Here is a 20,002-nt window from a genome sequence, read left to right as displayed (position 1 = left end):
CCCACTTATCCTGGCCACGCCCACCCACAGGTCACATTTCCACCTCGCCTAGCCGGCTCCGCCCCTCCCCCTCCCCCGCCTCTCAGGCCCCACCCTCTCCCTATCCCCGGCCCCGCCTCCTTGCGTCGTGACGCCAGACGCCTGCGCGGGGGCGACGCGGCAGCGCCCCCCCTCCCTCCCCCGGCCGTGGCCCCGCCCCCCCGTGCCTGGCGTGGGGCTCCCTGTGGCTGGGTGGCTGAGCCGAGCCGAGCCGCGGCGGCCGCTGCTGAGACAAGATGGCGGCCCCGGGCGAGTACTTCAGTGTGGGGAGCCAGGTGTCGTGCCGGACCTGCCAGGAGCAGCGGCTGCAGGGCGAGGTGGTGGCCTTCGACTACCCCAGCAAGATGCTGGCGCTCAGTATCCGACCGGGGCCGGGCCGGGCCGAGCGGGGCCGGGCTGAGGAGCGCGGGGCCGGGGGAGGCCCGGAGGGGAGAACCGGGCTGGGGGGAAGCCGGGCCGGGCTGAGGAGAGCGGGGCTGGGGGAGGCCCGGAGGGGAGAGCTGGAGCGGGGCTGCCGGGCCAGGTGCCCTGCGGCGCCCAGGGGGGCCGGGCCGGCCGGGGTGGGGAGAGCCCGCGGCTGGGAGCGGGCCTAGATGGGGGCCGGGCGGGGGGGAGGGAGGGAACCTGCTCAGGTGGGGTCACCGTTTGGGGGCCCCTGTGGCTCTGCTGCGGCCTGGGAGTTGCCTGGCGGAGCGGGGAGAGCAGCGTTGGGGGGCTGGTGTGTGGGGAGGGGGGTGGCTGATTTTTGGGGGTGGGGGGGAGGGGCTGTGATCTACCCTGGGGATTGCATGGGGTGGGGGGGTGTTGTGTCTGATCTACCTGGGACACTATAGTGGGGGGAGAGAAGAGGCTGGGGGTGGCAATGCTGGCCGGCTTTGGAGGGAAAATGGAGCTGCTGGGTGGGGGAGGTTGAGTCTGATCTTGCCTTGGGACACGTGTTTGTGTGTGTGTGTGTGTGTGGGGGGGGGGGTAAGGGCAAGAGGTAGATGCTCTGGGTAGATTGCTTGGAGAAAGAGGGATATGTGCTTGCTTCTCTGTGTGGCCCACTGCTGGGTATATAGAGGTAGAAGCGGGGAATGGAGACACTGGCAATACATGAGCCCATCGTTCGTCTCTGGACACACTTAAAAAGTTAGCCTAAAACAGGCCATGCAGGCCTCTCGCCACATGCTCAGGAAAGGCTTTGCAAGCTGCCCCGAAGGTCGGTGTGCTCAGGCGCCTCAGGTCTGTGAGAGAGAGAGAAACTCCAGAATCAAAGTCCATATCACTGCCTGTGCGAGCTCTGTCTCCAACCTCCCCACCTCTGGGTGCTGCTAGCCAATGTCAGGACAGTGTCTGAGCTGGCCTTGGGAGTGCTGTGTTGAACCCTTCAAAAGGAAGAGCAGGCAAACTGAGTAGGTTGCTTTGTGGGATGTTACAATGGTTCCTCCCTTTCTGGCTTTATGGAGGAGGCAGTGCTATCTGGGTTTGATGAGAATGTGGATTTGAACAGCAAAGGGAGGTTGAGAAGTAGGGTCAGATGCTCTAGCTTGTGGGCCAGGTTTTGATCCTTTTCCAGAGAAAAGGATGTGATCTGGACACAGTGCTCTGGGGAGTGATGTACTTTCCCCAGTTTTCTCTCTCCTAAGTTTCTCCCCTTTTTATGTGAGTTTCTGCAGGTGAGGGTTTCATATCAGCTGTAGTATTCATTTAGTCTGGTGGGAGGGAGATCTGATTGTTCTTTGCTCTTAAGCTGCAGGTGTCTCATTTATATGGATGAGGCCAGTCTCCCTCCCCTCCTAGGAGTGGAGAGGCAGTGTAGAGCCATATGTCTAATGCAGTCTCCTCACACTAATAAACCCACCATCTCTCTCTGCCTTGATATGTTCTTCTCTGCTTACTCTAGCAGACAGATGAAGGAGAGGAGGACTAACTATCCCTCTTCATCAGGAACAGATTGCGCAGGAATTAATGTCAGTTCTATAAAGGTTTTTCTGGGGGTGGTAAACTGGTGTCTAATTTACACTTTTCTGTCATTCTAGAAGTGTCAAACTACCTCAAATGCATGTAAGGTTTATGTTATTGAAAATGTGGTAATGAATGGGAAAGTCTCTTATATGAATCTTTAGAGCTTGTCACCCGATTATTATCTAGGTGAAAGCATTAATAGAGTAACTTATGTTCAGGTTGCATCAGGTGGCATCTGCAGTAAGGGAATGTTCTTGGTAGAGACTCTAGACCTAGTATGTGTCTGTTAAGGTTTGTCTACATGAGGAAGTAATTCTGGAATAAGGCATGAAATTAAAGGGCAATAGCTATGGCTACATTGGCGCTTCACAGCGCTGCAACTTTCTCGCTCAGGGGTGTGAAAAAACACCCCCCTGAGCGCAGCAAGTTACAGCGCTATAAAGCGCCAATGTAAACAGTGCCCCAGCGCTCGGAGCTAATCCCCTCGCGGAGGTGGAGTACCTGCGGCGCTGGGAGAGCTGGGAGACCACACTCGCACTTCAAAGCACTGCCGCGGGAGCGCTCCCGCAGCAGCGCTTTGGAGTTTCAAGTGTTGCCACGGCCTTATTTTGGTCAGTTTCTCCATGTAGATAAGCAAAGGTTTATTGACTGACATCCATGCTGATCAGCAAAGCCTTGTCCCCATGACAGTCAAAATCATGATATGAACCCCTCTAAGTTTCCTTGACTAGAATGGGCAAGGTTGAATGTACCCCTGAAAAGCATGCTGTAGATCACACAGCATCCTAGGTTGTCTACAATGTAGTTATAACAATTATTAGCAAAAGAAAAGATCCTGTCCCATGGTCAGGGAAACCATGCTAGCAGCAGCTGAGTTTAAATAGTTGTTGCTAGCACTGTTTCTGGTTTTTACTGCTGACCAATCATTTCATTGTTATAGGGTTTAGTGTGGTAGAAGAAATTATCTGCTGAAAATCTAACTCTTCTATTGACTTGTTTTCTAAACTCCATCAAATAGCCCTCCTTACCAGTCGTCTTTTTAGACTTGTTAAGTATGTCTGCCTGGATTTGTTTTCCTTAATGCTGTTTTCCTCCAGAATGTCCCTCTTCCAGTGGAAAGCCCAACCACGCAGATATCCTGCTCGTAAACTTACAGTATGTTTCAGAAGTGGAAATAATTAATGACCGCACGGAAACCCCTCCTCCTTTAGCTTCACTCAATGTTAGCAAGGTAAGGACCCTTTATCCTTTTGTGTGCTCATGGATTTACACTTGATTTGATTGACAGGAAGAGCTGAAAATCAGTTGCATTTCTTACTGTTAAAATACCCTGCTTTGCACGATGTTTGCTTAGCTGACATTGCTTTTATGAATTTAAATCAGAATAATCATGTGCATGGTGCTATTCTGGTTCCCCGTATACTGTGAAGCACTTAGATGTGCATTTAAGTTTCTGTGTTAATGGGCAGTCTGGCCATCTTTATACTTAGTGATCATCATTCAGGCCTAAAGTAGAGAATGTGGAGGGTTTTTTTTCCAAGTTAACTAGTCCATGGACAAGTGAGTTCTTCATTGTGCAGATGAAAATGTGATGGTCTGGAATCTTGTGGCCATGCTTAATTAGCTGCATGTGTTTTGCCAAAGCATAGTATGGAGCATACCTGGCTGAATGGAGCTAGAGGAGGAATGTATTATTGTCCATTTCTTCTGCTTAATGTAGTTTACAAGGAAACTGACGAGACCAACTTCTTTTAAGTCTTGGGTCCAACTTGCTGTTCAGCCAGGGCATCCATGATTTTAGTGCTGATCACCAGGCTTGTCTAGGTTGCTGGACAGTAGTTGACTGTTAGTACTGTATATGTGTACACTTTTTGGTCCTGTTGATGTTGTCAAAATCCAGGGGGCTTTTGGACCTGATTTCAACATGGCCTTGTCATGGAGACTGGCTCTGTGGCTTAATCATCCTGAAGTGTGCCACAGCCTTGGCGTCTAAAGTGCTGTAGGTGCAATTTGGGACCATGGTGTTGGCCACTCTGCATCATAAGACCCCACTCTGTCAGGGTTTTACTGTGTTGTGACTGGACTCAAGCAAGGCTTATAGGCTATACGGACCTATGAGCCTAAGGCCATGTCTACATTATGGACACCACAGCGGCAGCACTGTACTAAGCCACTGTAACACCTATGGTGTAGACCTTTCCAACTATGCAGAAGAGGGTTTTCTGTTGCTGTAGGAGCGCCACCTCCCTGAGCAACTGTAGCTATGTTGACAGAAGCATTCTTACCATCCACCTAGCTGCATCTATGCTGGGGGTTAGGTCTGCATAGCTACGGTGTTTGGGTGTGGATTTTTCAGATCCTGAGTGCTGTAACTACGTCTGCCTAACTTTTAAGTGTAGACCAGGCCTAATAATGGTATGATGGCATCTGAATATTAAAGGTGTGTGTGAAGTGGCAGTGACCGAAGGCTTCCTGCATTCAGTACCTCAGTGACTAATGTTTTACTGTTCTGTTAGCATCTCTTCTTCTAGAAAAACTGCAGCTGTGTAGATCCCTCTGCTTCCTGCTGAAGCCCCGGTATCTCAGCAGTAGAAAATGACACAGTGCTGCCCTTGCAACAAAGCAGGAAGTGAAGAGTAACTTTCCTGTGTCTTAAGTGCAGTGGAAATCTAGGTAGATGGATTACAATCACCTGAGCTGGAATTTAGCCAGGACACTAGGGCTAACACCCATAGTCTTATATAAAGTGCAGCAGGCTCTTCGGTGACCACAAGCGGTCAGGATCTCTCAGCCAAAAAATAACTTGCTTGGTAGTGCTGTCTCCTTACAGTGCTAATCTAGGGTTGTGCATTCATTGCTCACAGAGCTTGCCATCCGCTGAGTCTCCCATCACTGCTACCTGCAGCATCCAGGTTTTCTTTGGTAGGTGGTGTAATCAAGGACTGATGTTATTGGCTACAAAATCACAGGTCAAAACAGCTTGTATTTGCTTCCCATTTTGGAGGTGATGCTAATGGATAGAAGTGGCTACGGGCAGGTTAATACTTAAGCTGTCACCCTTCCAGCCCATGTTTGCTGTGTGCCCTTGCTTTAGTCAGTCTCCAATGGATTCCCATCCATTGGAGTTTTCCTGCTCTTGTGAGCAGGTCAGAGTTCCTATGGTGGGAAGACACAGAAGCCTTGAAAGACATGGAGTAGTCAGTTGTATCTCAGGGATCTCTGTGTAACTTGAATGTAACTTCCCCTCTAAAATAGATCATTTCTGGTTTTCGGGAGGTGCTGTCTGAGAAACGGAAAGGGAAATTATCTTGTGCAGTCAAATGAGTTGGATGTCGTGTGCTAAATGCCCTAGCCAACTGGGCTGGGAAAACAGAGCGGTGTGGGGAAGGTGTAGCTTAGGGTTTTGCATGATCAGTGCTGGTCTTCTAATGGCACACTGGAGTGTTGGAGAAAGGCTTTAGCCAGTAACTGCGTGGTAGACAAATACATCCTTCAGCTGCATTTCAGTGTCCTCTTAGGGAGGGAGGGAATGGACACAGTTTCTGGCAGGGCTGACTCAGCTTGATGGGACTTTGGGGAGTTAGCATTCTTTCGAGCTAAAATCGGAGGGCAAGCGGTCAAAATGAGAGATTTGGAAGCTTCAAGGTAAATTTGGGGTTTGGCTTTGTTGTTCGATTCATTTTAAAGTGGAAGGAGGTTTCAGGGCAAGAAATGCAGTCGAGGGAAGCAATCTTAAGCAGGGTATGGCTGCAATCTTTAAGGAAGTTTTTAGGGGCGATAAGGCAGACCTCCTGTTTATTTAAAAAAAAAAACACAACAAAAACCCCATCTCTGACCCAGACGGTGATGAATTCTAACAGACAGGATAGTATTTGTGATGGGTGGAGTTCGCAGTATAGCATCAAACCTGCACTATATAAGCCATCCACAGTAAGGTAACATGGTACAGTACCTAGGAACCACAGGCTTTGTCCCTAAACATAAGTGTCCTCCTTTTGTGGCATTGTCTGTGGCTTATGTGAGTTTCCTTTTGCTTATTGATGGATTATCATGTTGGCAAGGTATCAAATGACCCAATTACTGTAGAGATGTAATTACACCTTGTAGCTGCATCAACTGCTGTAACTTTAAATGCTGCTAGTTAGGTGTAATAGACGTACAGGCCTTACATGGCTATGGGGGGGGGGGGGAAATCAATGTATGCATAACACATTTAAAAGTGTATTAACTAACAAACTTTTATTTAATTAAAAACATTTGGTTAGTTATTTTGCTGGCAGGCAGGCTCTATAGAAATTCTTCAGTGCAAGAAACCCAAATCAAATTGTACTTCCACTGGCAATTTCAAGTGTCCAGAAATCTGTCTGTATTCCCATAATTAAAAAAAAAAAAAAAAAAAAATTGCCTGATTGAGACAACTGCAGCATTTCATACCTCTTGCATTTACAAAACTCCTCTTCCAAAGGATGGTGTGTAGGGTGTTGTGTGGATGCTTCAGGACTGGAAAATAGTGCAAACTGCTAGCTGTAGTGTCAGAGGAAGGAAATCATGCTACTAGGGGATGTAGAGAAGATCTCAACTGAGTACAGATTTCATATAGGAAGAGGGGGAATGATGTATGAAGATGGAAATAGAGAGCTGCCATTTAAAACAGCAAAGAAAGTATTCGTCTACACCAGGCCCAGGTGTGAATGGAAGAATGAGGGACAGGGGAATGGATGTTGGAGTATCAGTTGCAGGGGGAAGTCTAAGGCAGCGTGAAGAAATCCTGGATACAGCACAAATGAAAGAGCTCTGCTCTGGGAAGGGGAGCTGAGATGAGCAGAGTGAGCAGGCAGGGAAAGTGGAGAAAAAACTTTAGTTAAGATGAAACTTGAAAACCAGGAGGGAACTGTGAATAGGACTGGTAAATGGATATGCTGCTAGAAGGCAGGATGGAGAGAGGGTGATATGCTTATGCTTCCTGCAGTGAAAGTCTAGCTGTGGTATTTGGGATGCCCACAGGACTGGGCTGTAAAATATTATAAAAGGGAATTGCCAGGAATTAAGATAGGTAGATGATGAGAATGTTTGGTCAAGATGTGGCTGAACGAAGACAACTTTGTGGTTGCAGTGGTGGGCAAACCAGGGAGATGTTCTGGAAGGGATCTGAATTGGGGACTCTTCAATCTATGGCCTTGGGAGCAAAGAAAAGGAGTTAGAGAAAGGAGAACTGTGAAACAAAACATTATTACTCCGGGTGCGAATGTCGTCCTTTGACTAATTTAGTGTTAATTTCGCTGGTGTGTTCAAGCCAGGAGGTGGCAGTCCACTTGGGAAGCTGAAGGCTTGAGGAATGAGTTTAAAGAGCTAGAACCGGGGTCGGCAACCTTTCAGAAGTGATGTGCCGAGTCTTCATTTATTCACTCTAATGTAAGGTTTCGCGTGCCGGTAATACATTTTAACGTTTTTAGAAGGTCTCTTTCTATAAGTTTATAATATAACTAAACTATTGTTGTATGTAAAGTAAATAAGGTTTTTAAAATGTTTGAGAAGCTTCATTTAAAATTAAATTTAATTGCAGAGCCCCCCTGGACCGGTGTCCAGGACCCTGGCAGTGTGAGTGCCACTGAAAATCAGCTCACGTGCCGCCTTTGGCACGCGTGCCATAGGTTGCCTACCCCTGAGCTAGAATAACGCTTGAAGGTAGCCACAAGATGGCCTGTGCGTGGCCTGGATGGAGACTTATTGGAGGTAGCATTTCCACTAGAAACTAACACAGTGGTGTGAAGGGAGGCTTTAAAATAGATGGCTTTGGGGCTTTGTTGTTGTGATTCCTGTGTTCAGCCGCATACAACCAGTAAACCTCAGATGCCTCCTAGAATCCTTTTCCCTGGCTGCACGGCTCTGCAGAGCGGATGCCACAGGGACTGGCGCAGTGGCTCAGCGTGCTCCTGGGGCCGAGACGTGGCTGCAAACAGCGAAGTCCGTTTCAGTGAAAGGCTAGCTAGAGATTGGCGTCTGCCTCGCCTGTTGTAACTAGACCGCTGGTTTATACTGACACCATTACTAATGTGAGCTGGTTCAGCCTGTGCAATGAGATGTCACTCTGCATCTGTATAGCTCTGAACTGGGAGTGGTCCTCTTGGGATAAGACGGCAACAGGTCTGTTTGTCTAATTAACTTAGTTGCCATTTAGTACTGGGGGGGCGGGGCAGGAGGAGTCTCGGGGGACAACGACTGAGGAATGTGACCAGGCAGCTTATTGGAACTCAGTGACTTTCTTCTAGTCTTGCACGTATTCATATCATTCATACATATGTGAATAGGGAAGGGAAGTGACTCATCCATTCATAGAATTATTGCACAAGGTGTATAGCTGAATCTGCTTAATAGGCTCATAGTAGCAAGTTCAGATGCTCTTTGGAGACTGGGGGAGCTGGAACAGCAGAGTATATTTGGCAGTGAAACTGCTTTGAATGCTTGAATTGGAAACCGTGTAAACGAGGCTTTTGCAGCTGCAATTAATTTTTCTCTTCCGTAGCTAGCAGTGATAAGTAATAAAGCACATCCTATGAGCTCGTATGCTTGTTCTGTAAGGACCCTTCAGATTAGGAGCTTGATATGTGGGATTAATGAACACCAGTAAATGAGTTTGTTGCCCTTAGTTTCATTCTTCAGCGCGTGACTAAGTACATTGCTCTGGTCAAGCTGAGGGCTGGAGTTCTAGGTGTTTCCCCTTGATCCCTCCTTATTTGTAGGTGGACTAAAGCGCTGTTTAAGTTAGCGCGGAGGAATCCCTAAAGCATTCTTTGGATGTTGTCTACAAGTCTTAGACGTGCTTTGCTTTGATTTACCGTGTTTGTGTTCCAGGCTGGGGGTCTAGTTATGTGAAGACAGGGATATGAGCTCTCCGCCAGCAGAGGCATTCCCTCAATCAGTCTGGCAGTGCGTGTGACTGGCCACTTGGTTCTGACGCTGCGGGCTGCTGTGTAGGATGCATTGTAGCCGTCCCTCACTGAGGAGATTTGCTCCCTACAGCGTAATTGTTGCTACCTTTCTTGCAAAGGCAGGGTCCCCGCTAAGACCTGACTGGTCTCTCCTGCATGTGCTCTTACATGCCAGGCCATTGGACAGGGAACGTTTATCCAACGTAGCCATTGTTTTGAGCTAAGTCAGCTCCCGAATGGACAAAGAGCCTGTCTGAGCATCCAGCGCTCTCAGTGCAGAGGATTCTTCTGCTTAACGCTTCGCAGTGTCTTGTCAAACACAAGAAGCCGGGAATAAACTGCTGCTTGTGTGCAATAAGAATGAACTCTTCGTTGGCTGCCCAGTGTCAGAGCCCCCCTGCTCCCAGCTGGGCATCTGAGATCCCCGGCCCCAGGCCCCGCCTCTGTCCATTGTCTTCCCTCCAGGTAAACAGGGTCGTAAACCGGGGCCTCCTCTCCTGCTTCTCCCTCTGGCTGGAACCGGCTGGTTAGGTCACTGGGTCCTCACTCTGCAGCCCATTGTCCTCCCACTGGCCAGAACCGGCTGCGTCTCCTCAGCTGGGCCTCTGGGTCGCCAGGTCACCGGTCGCTGGGGTATCCATCCTCCCGGCCATCGTCTGGGTCCCCAAGTCCTCTCTCCGGTCCTCTGCAAAACACACTCCCTCTCCCCTCACCTCGTTAAACCAGTAACACCCAGGGAAACTGAGTCCCACCCCTCTGCATGCAAACCATTGAAACCCCACAGAAAACAAGAAAACCCCCCACTTCGTCACACCCAGTCTCTCAGCTACAGAGGGGGATGTATTACAGGTCCAGCCTTCACCTGGAGGGAGGCCATGCAAGCTACCATCCTGTTTAAATGAGGCGGGTAAGCGGCTTCTAGAACCACGATCGCCAGGGGCATTCTCTCTGCTGACGATGAGGTGAACCAACCACACTTTGCTAAAGAAACCCATTAAAGCAACACTTCTCAGGCAAAAAAATCTCTGCTTCCACTCGTCAGGGAAACTGTTTTCCAGCAGCCGTATAGAAACGTGGTTGTTGCTTAGATGCAAGTTACGGGAAAACTAGGTTGAAATGAGTCTCTTAATCAAGCTACCAAGTGAGATTAGTTCTGAGTGATCTTTAACTAAACCACCAATCAGCAGCCAGAAGGATTGCTAATGAGCAAGAGGATTCCCCCCCACCCTCTCTTGATGTTACAGCTTCACAGTTCTTCAGTAAAAGGCATTAGAGGCACATGAGAAGGAATCAGAACAGTGTCCCAATGAGTCTCATTCATCTAAGCACCGAAACAAGACACAACCGGCTATTTTTTGGCTAGATATTTTCTCCCTCCGTGGGTGGGAGGGGGGAAATCAATCATTTGCTAGTGTTGAGAATTGTAGCAAAGTTCCCCTGCTGTGTGGGGCTTAGGATTTTCACACTGGGAAGAGGGGGGCAGAGAATCTTGATAATGCATCTCATAGCTGTGTGAAATGTGCCATTTCTAGCTCATCCGCGGTGACTTTCCTTGGGATAGTTGGGGTGAGCCTTTGGGAAGATGGGCTGTTGGCTTTGTATCTATAGAAGATGCTTTCTAGGGATCAGCTGGCATGAGATGCTTTCTCCTTTATGGCAAAGAAGCAGCTGCATTCTGCTGACAGTCTGTTAACTTTCTCCCTTTCATCTCTGTTCTATGCGTTGGGAATGGATCCCTCTCAGCGGGGTGTTGGCTTGCTTTATCCGCTTGTGTTGTGCTGTAGCACAGGGGTTCTCAACCTTTTTCTTTCAGGGCCCCCCCACATGCTATAAAAACTCCATGGCCCACCTGTGCCACAACTAGTTTTTGGCATATAAAAGCCAGGACTGGCATTAGGGGTAGCAAACAGGGCAATTGCCTGGGGCCCCATGCCACAGGGGCCCGCGCAGAACTAAGTTGCTCAGGCTTCGGCTTCAGGGCTCAGGACCCTGGGCATCAGCCCCATGCGATAGGGATTCAGCTTTCTGCCCTGGGCCCCAGTGAGTCTAACACTGGCCCTGCTTGGTGGACCCCCCTGAAACCTGCTAGCAGCCCCCCGGGGGCCCCGGACCCCTGGTTGAGAACCACGGCTGTAGCGTGCTTTAGAGAGATCATAAGTATCCTAGTTTACTGGTTTAACTGGACCTGATAAAGGGACTCATTCAAGCCCTCGGATGAGCGGGGGTGGGGGGCCTGCTTTGTGCTCTGCAGATCTCCTCTGACTCTGATAATTGAAGTTTGACGTAGAGGGAAGGAAACTTCCTCTTGTAACAGGGTTTTTCCCCCTCATAACTGATTAAAACTGCATTGCTGTTTGTTTCTTAAAATACCCCTCATGACCACATTTTCCATAGAAACGTTGAGCAGCTTTTAGGTCACACATCTAACGCTGCAGTGATCTCTTCTAGTCAGAGCTGTTGGCTTTGAGTTTGCAGGGCTTACAGTACGCCAGTGCCCTACACAGTTGGGTAGTATAGCAGTGGGTTATTGCCGATTGCAGTTGGCCATTGTAAAAGGCCTTGTAGCAAAGCAACCTCTGATTGGTTTGGGTCCCATAGGTTGACTATGGGGCTGGAGGTCAGTTGGGCTTTTTTTTTAAAAAAAGGGAATGACCCTGAGCGGAGGGAGGATAGTCCTGCTTTGTGACCAGCTCCCCACTTCTGAGCAGAGAGTGCAGGAAATACTTGATGGTTTCCATCTCTCCACAAGCATTAAGGCCTTGTCTACATGGGGAAATTGACCAGCAGAATTATTGTGGAAAAACTATTCGGCTATAACTATTCTGGTATCACTTAGCGCCTCTGGAGTAAACCCCCCTACGTGGGCACTGTATTCTGGAATAATTACTCTGCTTTGTGAATGGCGTAACTATTCCAGAATGAAATTGCTCTTATTCTAGAATGGAGTCCACAGAGTGTGTGTGTGGGATTGTGTGTCCTGAAGTAGCTATGTTGGAATAGTGACTGGTCTGGTTCCCTGTGTAGACAAGCCCTCATAACCCCAATAACCCACCTGCTGTTAATACAGGTCTGTCTCTTCTTATGCTGGGGTTACGTTCTGCAGTCAGCGCCTAAAGCGAAAATCGCGTATAGTCAAAATTACATTGAGTGTAATGGCGGGCGGAATCGCCCGCACTACAGAAACAGTATTTAAATTATTTTTCTCTTTTTGTTTTTGCCGACCGTGTAAAGCTGAAATCGCACATGTTAAATGTGCCTAAGATGCGACAGACCTGTACCTGAAATGACCACGATTCTGAGATTAGGAGACGGGCAGTTCTGCTGCTGTGTATTTGACAGCACAGTATATATAATCTATTTCTCCTGCGTGTGTGCGCTTTGCACAGAAATGAGGGGCACAAAATAGGAAAACGTGACTGTAAAGCCCCAAAGTTGTCAGGGGACTCTAGGGCAGAGGTGGTTACTAAAACCACCTTAAAGACTAGACTGACTTTTTTTTAAAACTTAAGTCGTGTGATGGTCCACGCCCCTAGGGTCAGGGCAGCATGGCCTATCGGTCAGTCTATAAAGCAGCCCTTCCGTGCAGGGCAGTGTGGCCTAGCGGTTAGTCTATAGAGCCGCCCTTTGATGCAGGGCAGTGGGGCCTAACGGCCAGAGTCCATAAAGCAACCCTTTGGCGCAGGGCAGCGCTGCCTAGTGGCCAGAGTCTATAGCATTGGGGAGCCCCTTATGGGGTGTGGCAGCCCCGGTAGGGGGGCCCAGGCCCACCCGACTCCACTGGACCCTGACCCAGGGCCCTAACAGTGGCGTAACGGCTTGCCACTGACTCAGCGGGGGGTCCTACCAAAACATGCTGAGTTTCCCCGGGTGGGAGATACCACTCCATCACCCTCCCTGGCTTACTTTCTACCAGAGTCTGTGCTGGGGTTTCCCATGAGATGTCTGGTCCTCTGTGTTTGGCTGGGCCAGTCGTCTCCAAGGGTTCCTCCAGTCGCCGGGGTGCAGATTGCACCGGGAATTGAAGCGGTCCACCTGGCCCTCCGCCGGAGCTTCCCAGGCAGGTCCTTCCCCTGCAGCTTCCAGCCCAGAATGAGCTGGGCTCCCTCCCTTTATACTACTAGAGCACTTGGAGCATGCCCAGTCTTGTCAGGGAGGCGGGACTTCCGCTGTCAATAACATGGGCTTAACCCTGTCTGGGCTAGTGCAGGGTAAGCAGATACACAGGTACATAAGGGTCTTTAAGTTCTTTGGATGAGAAGGGCAAAGGCCTGTTTGCATCCTCTCCTTTTTGCTACCATCAAACTAACTTAACCTGTGATCTAAACCATAAAGTGCAGAGATGCATTTTTAACGTGTGGGAAACACGCATAGCATGAGCATTTAAAGTACTTAACTTCCAGTGCAGGACCTGATGCAAGCGGGCATCATACACTTTTTCCCAGGAGGCTTTCTCTGTGGGATGGAAACGGCCTCTTGCTTGTCTCGCTAGTCCAAATCCAGCCCTGATCAAACAAGCTGCTACTACCTGGCTGTTCTGTGACTTGCATCAAGTGAGTTGGCAGTCTGTCCCATACCTAGTTGGTAGACATCTGTGTCACGGTTTTGGGTGGGGCTTGTTGGCCATCTCCTCTGAGAGGCCAAGCACTGAATGGGCTGGAAGACTTGCCCTTGGAGGTTCCCTGTCAGGCCTGAGAGGTACTGATGGCTGGCAGTGTCTGGGAACCTGTAACTCGGGCTTGCAAAATGATCATGAAAATGTTTTTTTTTCCCCCCCCAGCACAGAAGCTACTAGACTGTGAGCACCGTGAGGCAGGGACTCTTACATTAGCTCTGCATAGTGCCCGGCCCAATGGGACCCTGATCCTGGCTGCAGCCTCCAGGCACTATGATAATAAAACTCATCTTGCTGTTACCAGGACAACTCAGTGAAAATAACTTGTATCTTACTCATCTGCCCCCCAAAAGCCCAGCTTGGCTCAGGGAGCGGGCAAGTGTGTATTATCTGTGTTACTGTCATGCCTGGAAGGGACAGTCCTGGACCAGGCCCCCAACGCGCCGTGCGAACACGCAACAAAAGATGGGCCTTGCCCCATAGAGGTGACAATCGAAGGTGGCCAGAGGTCTTGGTTCTTCAGAGATGCCCGTGTGGCACCGTCTCACAAACCTGGCAGTTACTTAAATGATCCAAGGTCGGGCAGCAGAAAGCTTGTTTATAGCTCCCTGCCTGCAGCTGATTGGATTTACGGCTGCAGTGGCAGAGTGGATAATGCTGAGCTGTAAAACAGAATGTAAGCGATGAGACTAGGACTACATCTCCTATGACTAGTCAGAACTATTTGTAGTGGGGCTGAATCCAGGGAGGAATGCATGGAGCTTCAGATGTGCCAGCCACATGAGAGGAGACGGTCCCTGCCCCAGAGAGCTTACAACCTAAGTGAGCTTTATACTTGGACCAGTCAGGAGCCCAGTGCCTATCTGAACTCTGGGCTAGAGCATTGTTGCTTGCACTAGCATGGTCTTGAAGTCTTTCTGCTGGAGCCCTGCCGTTGCTGCATTTAATTTCCCCTGTGTTTACTTCAGTAAGGCATGTACCAGGTTTTATTTCTGTAACTGGTTGCCTTTATGCAAACAGTTTCACCGGCAGGATTCACCTCTGTCAAATGCAGGCCGGCCAGTCTTAATTTCTCTTTGCCTCTCCCTCTCGGGACTCTGCTGTTTGTGGTCAAAAATCAATAACGCTCCGGGTCTTTGTTTCCCTCCCTCCAGCTTGCCAACAAAGCGCGGACGGAGAAGGAAGAGAAGATGAGCCAGGCGTATGCAATTAGTGCTGGTGTCTCTCTGGAGGGACAGCAGCTTTTCCAGACTATACATAAGACGTAAGTTGGCTGCTGGGGGGTGGCTGGGAGGTCTTTGTTGTTTCCTTCACCCTCGGGTACGTGCATGCGCCTGTGTTCTCTAGCGGGCGGGGTAACTCTTCCCAGGACGGATTCCGAGAGCCTCCCTCTCGCTGGTGGTCTCCGTCTAGTCGTGTAACAGGACCTCCAGGCTCCTCTGGGCTGGCCCCCCTCTCCCATTGCCCTGTGTGCTGTCTGGCCTTCCATGGACTCTGGTCTGCTGCTGATGGACTGGCCAAGCTGCCAACTGCTCTTCTAGGCTGCATGTCCGCTCACTATGTAGTGTAGGTGGAAATGGCCCCATGGGACTGAGAGTCTCAACCCTGCCTAGCCTCCTTAAATTACAGCTGGAGCTGTTAACGGCTTGGAGCTGTGCCATTTCAACCCTCACCCTGGCAGCCTGTGGCCTTGTGAGCGATTGGGCTGCAGTGCAAGGGGTTTGAGTCGCCGATGTGCCAGCCCCAAAGCCCAGTCTAGTGTTACAGGTACATGGGAGAGCTCCCGCGCTTCGGAACGCAATCAGATCTGCAGTTCCTCAGCGCGCGCTGAACGTGCTCCCTTCCTGGAGGGCTTTGCACCTCAACCCGGCAGAGCGACTTGTCACTGAGAGGCGACGTTGTAACTCCAAGCCCACAACAACGGCTCTGAGTGATGTACGCCTCTTGCCGCTAGACGGATCTCTCATCAGGATGCCACTTCCCGTAATCCTTCCCTGGAGGTGCCGGCTGTGCCTTCAGTGATGTCCTGGCTGCTGGCCCAACCACGCCCCCAAAGCTGGTTTATTAGGGCGGGGCAGTGGCTCACTCCTGTCTGCAGTGATCTGGTTTCAGAGCTGCTACAGCCAGTGTTGGGAACTGACAGGGCCTTTTTGAAACCCACGTGAGAGGAGAGGTTGGCGGTGGGAGGGGGCGACTTAGGGCTCTGGAGCTGCTGGGCAGTAGTGGATGGGGTGAGTGCACGGCAGTACACCTCTACCCTGATATAACGCGACCCGATATAACACGGGTTCGCATAGAATGCAGTAAAGCTCTGAGCAGCGTGTTAAGGGTGCCGGGCCGGGGCTGAGGGGTTGGATAAGGAGCAGAGGGTCTCGGGGGTGGTCAGGGGCTCCCCCCCAGGGTCTAGGAGGCAGGAGCTGTGGAGGGGCAATTTTGGGGGCCCTGCAGTCCCAGAGTGGCCCGAGGGATTAGCGGGGGGCCGGGAGCAGTCCACTCTGCTTCCCCGGCCCCAGCCGTGTCGCTCGGGGGAGGGGGCTTGGGGGAAGGGATCCCCCCCGCACTCACCGGCAGCGGCGGAAGCGGAGCAGCCCGTCCCCAGCCCGCTCTACTCCACCAACTTCCAGCCCCAGTGCTCCGCTTCCCGCCGCAGGTGAGTACGGGGGGCATCCTTTCCCCAACCTCCCCGCATTCACCGGCAGCGGGAAGCAGAGCGCCGCAGCTGGGAGGTGGCGGAGTGGAGCGGGCTGGGGCCACGTTGCTCCGTTTCCCGCCGCTGCCGGTGAGTGCCTGTCAGGGGGCAGGGTGTGTGGATAGGGGTGGGAGCAGTTAGGGGACAGGGAGCAGGGGGGTTGGGTAGGGGGTGGGGTCCTGGGGGTGATTAGGGACAGGGTTCTCTGGAGGAGGCAGTCAGGGAACAAGGAACAGGGGGGGCCAAAGCAAGTTCGATATAACGCTGTCTCACCTATAACACGGTGAGATTTTTTTGTCTGGGTAGAGGTGTATTAGTAAAATCCTGCCCTGTTTCTGCCTCTCCCAGCATTAAAGACTGTAAATGGCAAGAGAAGAACATAGTGGTGATGGAAGACGTTGTTATTGCTCCTCCGTACCAAGTGGAAAACTGTAAAGGCAAGGAGGGAAGTGCCCTGAGTCACGTACGCAAAATAGTGAGTAGAGGGAGGGTGAATCCCTCGACGTAGGTACCTGTGGGACCCCATTATGGTCCTGTGGAAGGCCCCTTTCCCCCGCTCCGCGCTGTCTGCTCCCAACGAGGAATGGTGCATTATGGCCGAACAGTAGTTGCAACTACTGTTCCTGTCAGTGCCTGCAGTGGGGTTTTGAATCAAGCAGGCAATAGTTTAAAAGGTGTCTGCTTATGGTCCACTGAAGGGGCCTGGTGTCTCCTGTACCCACTTCCTGTGGAACCCCTCACTATGGAGCCAAGCCGCTTCCAAGACTGGACTCTGCTCTCCGGTCCCCGTCCCGGTTTTACTGCCGGAGCAGTCAGGCTGGGGAAGGAGTTAAGGGTTTGATATTAAAGTTTTACCCACTGGGGAGATGTGATCTCCCTGGCACTCGTCCCCAGGCCCCATAGACCATTCTCTGGGGAAGAGTCTAAGACTTGGCCTTGCCATCCCATACTGCCTGTGCCTGAGTCTGCCTCCTTGCAGACCAACGTGTAGGACAAATGCAGCTATTGAGTTTGGCCGTCTCCATCCACCAGGCTGGAGGAGATGGAGCATGTGCCCATAATCCCCATCCCAGCTGTTGCAAATCCCACGATGCTGGTCACAACGATTGCTTCTGGTCACCAGGGACCACTTGCGCGCATGTGCCCTGCACCTTCCCCGTCTGGTGGCACCCACGAGACCCGATCACCCCTTTTTGCACGCCATGTGAAATGGTACAGTTAAAACCCAGCAATGTTGAGCCATCTTCTCCTTTTTTCTCTTCCCCTTGGCCAGGTTGAGAAACATTTTAGAGATGTGGAAAGCCAAAAGGTAATGCAAGGTTCACAAGCACAGCAAACACAGAAGGACGCCACCCTGTCATCCTGAGCCCTGCCCCCTTCCGATCACCAGGGGCACTCTTCCAAGATCCAGCAGAAGCCGACATGATTTCTTCAAAGGAGACTGGGGCGGGGGAGGGCCAGGGTTATATTTTATTTCCCGGGAGCTCTTTAACAGGGAGCTCACCACTTCCAAACTTTAGACTTTAAAACAAAAAAAAGAGAATAATTTAAAAGATCATCCATTACTTGACTAACAACCTTTCTTTTTGTCCGCCATGTTTTCTCCTAGGACAGTCAGACTTTGTTAGTTTTATTTTTGACTTCTTTTCTTCTTCCGCCACCCCACACAACACCCCCCCCTTTTATTTTTGTAAAGGGGGGGTCCACCATTCTCCCCTCCCTCCTTCGACGTAGGAGAATCTGCTCTTCCCCCAACACCCTGATAAAAATAAAAATAACAATCTGACTGTGTTAACTGAATCGGGGCCTTTCTGCCACCGGCATGGTCCTGTTTTAATTTTGTTTGCACAGGGCAAGGCTTGAATTAGTCTTATTTTTCTTATCTTTAAATATATATATGAATATATATATTAAAATGTTCTTTAAATATTTTCTGCTTCTAGCAGTTCTCTTCACCGGGATCATGGCAAAAAAAGAAAAAGCAAACAACCCTCCCCACCCCTAATCAGCCCTGGCAGAGTTGGTGGCTTTGCGTGTGACATTCGGGAGAGTTCACACCCGTTAAGACTGGGGATTTGGGAGGGCAGGAGAGCCCCAGGAGGTGGTGGTGCTCCCTAAATCGTAAACCTCTTCTGACTGCTTTCTTACTGTCCTGTGCTGAAGGCCAGTTGGCCCGCTCTGGGAAGACACAGGCGCTAGGAATAACACAGGATGGTGCTGCTAATTTACTCCTCCCTGCCTCCCACGGGACGGTACCGCACAGCCGTCTCTCGTCCGCGGTGGGCTGGCAGATCCGGCGACACGGTGGCTTTCTCTTGCGTCGCGTTGGCTCACGCCACCGAATACCGTGCGTGTTAGATCGTGTGTAGGCTTCTGTCTTTTTCAAGGTTAAAATTATCCAAATGATCTTGGATAGCAGCCCGTTTGTGCTTCATCCCCTTTTCGCTCCAGACGTGCGTGCGCCTGGGATCCTTACAAGCTGGGACACGGTTTGTATACGTCCGAGTGCCCGTGCAGAGAGCTCTGGTGTCTGGCCCAGCAGTACTGCACTGTGCTCCGTTTGCTAAGAGAGCACGCGGGCTTCTGTCAATCCCAACCCTTCCCCTGTCCTGTACCCGACCCAGCTGGCAGTCACGCGGTGATCCACGCTGCATGGGTGACTGCAGCCATCGGCTCTGCGGCAAGCCAGATTATGGAGCCTGTGAAACTGGCTTCCTCCGAAGCTAGGCAGGGGTGTGGCTAAGCTACAGGAGTGTCTCTTATTATTATCATTTTTTTTTTTGCCATGATCTTCCCCCTTCCCCTTTTTTTTAAATAAATGGATCAAAATCAAATAATTCAAGCCCTGCCTTTAAAAAAAAAAAAGGAAATTTTTTTAGTATTGTTTGGCAAAACAATAAAACCCAAAATTTTTTTAACCATCAAAAGTGTCTGCAGTGGTGGGTTTGTTTGCCTGCAGCCTCTTGCCCGGCAATGAGCCGGAGCAGGGGCGCGTGCAGGCTCGAGCATACAGGACCCTCCTCTGTGGGTTGGACTGCCCTGGCCTTCGATTGACTGCCTTGCCTTGCTGTTCTGTTGGAAAGGCAAGTCCCCCGCAGCAGCCTGTGGGGAGGGGACTAGGCCTCCGGAGAACGGGGTGCAGGACTTGAACAATGTCCCCAGCGTAGGTACTGACGCAGGGCCAGGTGAAGCACAGAGCAGAGACTGCTTCCAGCCGTGCCTTTGGAGCTGCGGCATGGTGCCCCTTCTGCTGTGGGAAGGGATGGGGGAGGGGGGGTGACGGCTTGGCACTGCGTTGAATGGGCACATTTGTGCAGTCTCGGGCGGGTGACAGAGATGGGCTCTGCCTCTATGTGCCCAGCGGGTAGGAGGGGGTCACATCTCCTTGAGCCCCAGCGGCCACAACTTTCTTAACGAACTAACTGTAGCGCAGATGAAAAAACCAGCCCTGGAGGAGAACGGCATCAGGCCGCAGACCACGTACAGCATGTGGGGCCCGCTGCTATTGGGAAGCAGGTGCTGTGGGTTCTGAACGGAGACCTTCCCTGAGCTCACTCCAGGCCACTGGCCAGCCATGGCTCGGTGGGAGTTTTGCCAGAACCGATCAGGTTCAACCTAGAGGTGAAGGGCTCCAGGATCCTGTTACCGAACCAACTGATAGCACTTGACCCCTTCTCCAGCAGGGAGAGGAGAGGGGAATTGTCCTGCAGAGACCTAGCAACGTGTCCCCCTGGCTGGCTAACTGTGCTTTGAGCCCTCGGGCTCCGCTGCAGCCGTGTGGATACT

At 51.0% G+C, this 20,002-nt stretch overlaps 1 protein-coding gene across 1 annotated transcript; it reads left to right on the top strand.

Annotated features, from left to right (window-relative positions):
* The first annotated feature begins 191 nt into the window (after nt 1-191).
* On the top strand, nt 192-19,133 carry LSM12 (LSM12 homolog). The gene is made up of 5 exons (XM_026654816.2): nt 192-396; nt 3,084-3,217; nt 14,682-14,791; nt 16,565-16,691; nt 17,490-19,133. The coding sequence occupies exons 1-5, from the start codon at nt 276-278 to the stop codon at nt 17,580-17,582; spliced, it is 585 nt and encodes a 194-aa protein (XP_026510601.1). The 5' UTR covers nt 192-275; the 3' UTR covers nt 17,583-19,133.
* Nucleotides 19,134-20,002: the final 869 nt, after the last annotated feature.

This window comes from Terrapene carolina, unplaced genomic scaffold (genome assembly GCF_002925995.2).
Source record: "Terrapene carolina triunguis isolate 2854851 unplaced genomic scaffold, T_m_triunguis-2.0 Scaffold193, whole genome shotgun sequence".
NCBI lineage: Eukaryota > Metazoa > Chordata > Testudines > Emydidae > Terrapene > Terrapene triunguis.
This window is presented reverse-complemented; position numbering and strand designations above follow the sequence as displayed.

What these genes read in the sequence shown, in the direction of transcription:
- LSM12 (XM_026654816.2), top strand. Translation starts at nt 276, where the DNA reads ATGGCGGCCCCGGGCGAGTACTTCAGTGTGGGGAGCCAGGTGTCGTGC. An exon ending in CAGCAAGATGCTGGCGCTCA is followed by an intron (nt 397 to 3,083) that starts GTATCCGACCGG and finishes GTTTTCCTCCAG; the next exon opens with AATGTCCCTCTTCCAGTGGA. An exon ending in TTCCAGACTATACATAAGAC is followed by an intron (nt 14,792 to 16,564) that starts GTAAGTTGGCTG and finishes TGCCTCTCCCAG; the next exon opens with CATTAAAGACTGTAAATGGC.